Source organism: Ziziphus jujuba, chromosome 5 (assembly GCF_031755915.1).
Source record: "Ziziphus jujuba cultivar Dongzao chromosome 5, ASM3175591v1".
NCBI lineage: Eukaryota > Viridiplantae > Streptophyta > Magnoliopsida > Rosales > Rhamnaceae > Ziziphus > Ziziphus jujuba.
This window is the reverse complement of record NC_083383.1, coordinates 3,838,266-3,844,516: the sequence shown is the minus strand read 5'-3', so window position 1 is coordinate 3,844,516 and position 6,251 is coordinate 3,838,266. Positions and strand designations below refer to the sequence as shown.

Sequence of the window (6,251 nt, the reverse complement as noted above, 5' to 3'; positions counted from 1 at the left end):
GTTGCAGCGAGGTCTCCTTCGATTCCATTGTACTCTCATGCACCAACCAACAACAAATATGGTTTTCTTACAATTGGTCCACAAACTATGTTGAGGTAGACCAATATCCCATGTTTGAACATTTTAACTTGGGCCTCCTCTACAGCCCAATTCACAAGGTTAGAGCATAAGAGAATAAAAGAAAAAGAAAATTTTCCAAAAACAAATATGAACCATGAATGATACAGATGGGAGACATACACATACTCTACAATTTAAGAATTTTGGTACTTAAAAGTGTTATACATAAGCCAGCAGTTATTAATTTCATCGAATTTCATTGGAAGGATTCAATTTTACGTGGCTCCAATATTAAGCAAATATGTATATAGTAGCGTACCTAAATGAGATACTTAATTAGCTAGTAGCGTCGGATTTGGTGAAATTAAATGTTTGCCACATAAGCAAGTAGCTACTCAAACTGACCATTGGAAAATTATAGGTTGAAGAAGGAAAAATGATTGCAAATGATTAAAAAAAGAAAAACTATATAGATATATATAGGAGTTCAATGCAGTGAGAGACAACCATTATATTTCAAGCAAAAAAAAAAAAAAAAAAAAAAGACAACCATTATATAACCTTTAGATATATTTATATATACATATTACACGGATAGGTTAAGCATAACATATGGCATTTTTTCCAATTAAGTAATAGCCACGTCTAAGACCCACAACTCCCTACATTTTCTTATATTTTAATTGCTATCCACTTGATGGACCTTCCTTATTAATATTATCAATTTCTTCTTACAATATTATTTTTAATTTAATCTAGTTTAGCATCTTTCCAGTATTCTCGTTCAACAAAATAATGATGGGCCAAGGCTACGCTTTCATCCAAGTTGACTATTTTCCTTTTTGAAAGCTTTGTGCTAATTCACTATTTGGATTTTTATCTTGTAATGCTTTTTGTTTTTTCGTTTTTTTTTTTCTCGCACGTTTTATGATAAAGAATGGGAAAACTTACCTTAGAAAAATCTTCAAAATAGAATAAAGTATCCGATAGAAATATGATTAGATATGACATGTATCTCATTTATTTTTAATTATGTAAGTTTACATTTTTTTAAATTATTATTTTTGCTCAGTTACACATAATAATAAGTAAATTGAATGCTTAGATTTAAATTATAAGCTTTTTAATAAAAAGGCCAATAACATTTAAAATTTTTTAATTATAGCGTGCTTAAATAAATTAATCCTTGAATAATCAAGTCAGTGGAGTGTTTTAAAAAGGGAATTCTTTGTTTAATCCTAAATACTAGCATTAGGTAAGAGCTGACTGTAATAATAATTAAACACAACATTTCCAACATCGCACACTCAAAACTTTCTAACATCCAAACACGTGCGTATGCTAATTTCAAGTTCGTTGATAATGACTTAAGCCTGCTATTATTTTTTTATTTCAATGTTATTGATCATAACCTGCCAATGTTGAAGCAATGCCAGTGTGCGCCCACAGACAATACAAATTTGACCGCTCTTTTGGTCATTGATACGGCCGGCTCTGTTCCTTAATCCGATTGCTTGCAAAACATATTTATCCTTAAAAGAGTTTTTTTTTTTTTTTTTTGGTAAATATATCTATCCTTGAAGGATGATTAAAAAATATGTATATATATATATATATATATCTATATATATCTCCCTAAAGAATACTTGCTTGCTACCCACTTATCATTATTTTATTTATTTATTTATTTTTTTTGTGAATTGCCCGCTTATTTTTTGAATTAATCAACTCAGAATCTGAAAACTCAATGGCATTTATTTAAAGTAAAAAATTTGAAAAATTAATCCCAAAAAAAAAACAGACACATTAACTCAATGGCATTCATTCATTATGTCAGTAGACTTTTCTTATAGCACAGACACATTTAGATAGGATTGAATTTTTATTTGTCATCCATCGCATTGGTTCATTTTCTTAGTTTTGGCATTAAAAATTAAAAGCCCCTAATTAATAATTAACGTGCAGCATGTAAGCATCACAGGTGCAGAAAAAATAACCAATCAAATTATTATGTGAGCATATATTTGATCTCACAATAGTTACCAGCAGTAATTTATAATAGAATGGGGGAAAAAAACATGGAACCGGTCAAAGTTTTATTTATCTATAAATATGTATATATATATATATATATATATGTATATTTTGATGTTCTGAACGCAAATTTTCAGACTTCTCAGAGTGTAAATTTTTAGCATCGAACATCTAAAAATAATTAGAAGAAATTATTAAAAATTAAAAAGCACAATAGATGTCTCTTCCAACATAGTGACTCGTACGTGCTGTCCCGAGAATGTGAAACCTTTGAAACTGATGATGATACAACTGGGATGCCCTTTTTTTCCCACAATTCAATCATTCACTTTGAATTGACTGCTTATTTGTAAAGTTGATCCTATTCTTATTGGCAAATTGTAAAGCTGATCCTTGTTGTTAGGGTAGGGCCACTGTTAACATCAAAAAAGCTTACTTTTTAATCAATAAAAAGAAGATTGATTGGTTTGAAGTTTGGATACGAGATGAGTCACCACTTGCCAAAGATAAATATATTCAGCCAAAAAAAAAAAAAAAAGAAGAAGAAGAAGATAAATATACGAATATGGGAATCAGGAAATCCAATTGTTGAAAAAACCTTGTTTTCAAATTCGGCATACTTTTTTTTTTTTTTTAATCCAAATTAATTTAATTCTTCTTTAAGTCTTGCATATTCCACTGCTTGTTCTTATCTCTGTTTTTATTTATTTATTTCTAATCCGGCGGGCTTTGAAAAGTCCAAAGATTAGTTCTTCTCCTATCCATACCATCTTTTTACTCAAACCACGTTGATGGTATTTGTTCATCTATAAAAACCATTGACTCACACCCACTCTAACACTCCAAACCCCCAAAAAAACAAAAAAAAACAAAAAAAGACACCCTCCAAGGTAGCTTTAGCTTCTCTCTCTGTTTCACATAAGATCTTCTTCAGCTCCAGTACTATTTCTACTTGTGAAACTTTAATTTTGATCTGTAGATCTTTCTCTGCTTTCCAATATTTGCTAATCAGAATCAAATCTAAAGGGTTTCAGAATGAAGACCACAAAAACACACAGCCAAAACAGGTTGATGAGAATCATCACCATACCCATAAGAGTTCTGAGTAAAGCCAAAGACATGTACGTACGAGGGATGAATTCCGCTGAAAGAATGGGTTACGGTTCTATGGGCGTTCCTGATGGTCAATTCACGTCTCTGCCTAAAAGTTTCAGTTGTAGGTCCTCCAGGTTGAATGAAAACGACGATTTCTCCGAACTCATTAGAGCTGCGTCGGCCAGGAGCTACGGCAGTCGTATTGATGTGGATGCGATTCTACGACAGCAGGTTATGAGGCAGACGACAACCAAAACTGGCTCCAAGGTTTTGCCCAAGTGTAGCAGCGTTGGAATGGGCAAAATCGATGAAGATAGCCCCTGTGATTTTGGCGATGATGGTGGGAATTTGAAGGCCGATTTGTTCCCCAGAAGCAGAAGCTATGCTGTTACCAAGAGAAGAGTTGGTTTCTGATTGAATTTGAGTGCTTCGATTTTTATTATTTTTTTTTCTTTTTAGTTTAATGGTTGTAGGGAGAGTAGAATTTCTTCCGTTGTGTAATATGAAATGTTTTGTAAAAAATGTGATTGAGCTTTCTTAAGTGTTAATGAGGATTGTTTGCAGTTTCTTTCTGGATCACAAGTGATAATTAATTGTGAAATTGAAGGAAAAAAAAAAAAATCTAAAGCTCCATTTCTGTGTAAGTTATGCCCTGCTTAGGATATTGAATATGGTGGGGAAGATGGTGCCTAAAACAAGAAGATGACAAAAATTCTTGAAACTTTCAAGGTTGATCTTGTTTTTGTAATTGGTGCACAGTATTTTTTATTAATTAATAGCTACTAAATTCTAGATTAATTAATTAATTCCTTCTCATAGACCACAAACAGATACAAGTTAGGTACAGCTTTTGTTGCAAATAAAAGCAAACAATGTTTTTAAATATTATGAATTAAATTGGTGGTTTTGCGTCGCGTGCTTAGCAAAATTAATATTTTTTTAGGACGTCAACTCAATAATTTTCATAATTTTCTTGTAAAAAAAATTTAAAAAAACAAGAAGAAGACATCTACTTATAGTAATGTTTGATTGAATGATAAAAGTCCAAATTAGCATTTTTTTTTCTTTTGAAATAACATCCAAATTTGCTTACGCGTTGGAAAAATGAAAATGTGGGGAATAGTTAAAGAATTTAAGAATCATAATAAAGGTTTATATTATGTGCTGATCGGCTGTTTAATCCTTCGAAACCCCCAAGTCGAATCCTGGACATAGGATGGACAAAAACTTTTAAAATGCATACAAAACTATCCAATTAATCAATCATACGGCCCTTTCTATGACTTGGTCGTTACTTTTGTTGTAGTGGACTTCGGTACCAGATTCCAGAATTTGTCATGGTGTTTCCCAATAGATGATTTCTCTTTTTGTGGCGTTGTGTGAAATAACTTAAGGTCGGCCCAAAAGAGATTCTCAGTACTAGACCATATTGAATATTACCTTCGAAACTCTAAGGGGTGTATTTCTATTTGCTGCAAACTCGGTAATTTTATGATTCACCAAAAGAAAAAGTCGGACACTTATGATTTTAATCAATAATGGCAATTGGAATAATTCCCTTCAAAACCAGGTTAATTATTATACATTATGACCAAATCAGCGGCTCTTTGCCACCTTCTATATACATATAATATATATATTCTTTTTCTTCCTAATAGATTCAAAAGTAAAAAATTGGAATAATTGAAGTATATATACCAGGGTTTTTAAAAATTTGAGCTTATAAAAGATGGTTGGATTATATATTTTAATACTCTTTCTAAGTGTTTGAAATATAGGATGAAAGATAAAATTCATAAATAATTAGTAAACTGACACCTTTTAAATGCATAAAACCTGCAAAGAAATCCGAAAATGTGAAAGAGGACATAATTTTTATAAATTTGCAATAATAGTTATCAAAATTGCGGGCAATAAGTTCAATTTACTGTACATTTTCAAATTAAACCAATCTTTACATATTAAACCTTTTTTTTTTTTTATGGGTTTTTCACAATGAGATGTTGGTCTTCATTTTCCACTTGTGAGTTTCAAATAGTTGACTCATCATTAGAATTGATGTTGCACATTCTAACCTGCATGTGAAAGGGTGTTAAAATATTGAATTTCAGTCTGCTTTTTATACATTTGAGCTTCCAAAAACAATGATATTATCATTTAATATGAAAAATATACAGTAATGTGTAATATAAAAGTTTTGATATATGTTATCACCGGTGAGGATCAACATTTTTCATGATAAATTTTAATTAAAATATTTAATTTTATTATTTTTTATTTTAAAAATCTAAAAATTATTCTTTGATAATAAACATTTAAATTACAATTTAATATATAAAATTAAATTTTATTAGTGATCATTCAATAATTATAATAAATGATATTTCCCTTAACATAGCATAAATAATATATAATTCTAATATATGATCATGTAGCTCTTAGGCATCTCTAAAAGATTTTATTAATTTTAATTATGCAAACACGGAATCTATTTGTAATTTTGATTTTGCATTTTAATATTAAAATAAAATAATATTTGATCCAATTAAAAAAAAGAAAAAAGAAAAGCGCATTTGATTCGGCACGGACGAGAACTTGGCACAACGATATTGGAGGAGATACATGTCAACCTCAACCTTGTTACCATATACCTTGTTTTTGTAGTATTTTTTTCTGGTTACTTCTTTTAATTCAGTTGATTATTATAACTTTGACTATTTCAATCCTGGTTTTATAAGAGTTTTTTCTTTTCCAATATGTTTTATAACTGCTGTAAAGTTTAATTTTGTAATCATATATTACAGTAAACATTTCTTTTTGAATCATTCAAAAAATAAAAAAACATTTCTTTTCGATGGATTTATCATAATAAACTTGAAATACTCATTTATTTGTCAAATTTTGATTAATAAGGACTTTTTACAGGAGTAAATGGTTGAAGAATTTTTAATTAAAATAAAAATAAAAAATCAACCTTTTCTTAATTCGATGATATGAGTTTGGAAAGCAAGAGGACCTATCTAGAAAAAGGCCCACCAATCCTATCCGAAAACCCAATTTAC

At 29.9% G+C, this 6,251-nt stretch overlaps 1 protein-coding gene across 1 annotated transcript; it reads left to right on the top strand.

The window, feature by feature from the left end:
- The first annotated feature begins 2,831 nt into the window (after positions 1-2,831).
- On the top strand, positions 2,832-3,761 carry LOC107433686 (uncharacterized). Its single transcript, XM_016045002.4, has one exon. It carries the CDS (start codon positions 3,130-3,132, stop codon positions 3,601-3,603), a length of 474 nt encoding a protein of 157 aa, XP_015900488.3. The 5' UTR covers positions 2,832-3,129; the 3' UTR covers positions 3,604-3,761.
- Positions 3,762-6,251: the final 2,490 nt, after the last annotated feature.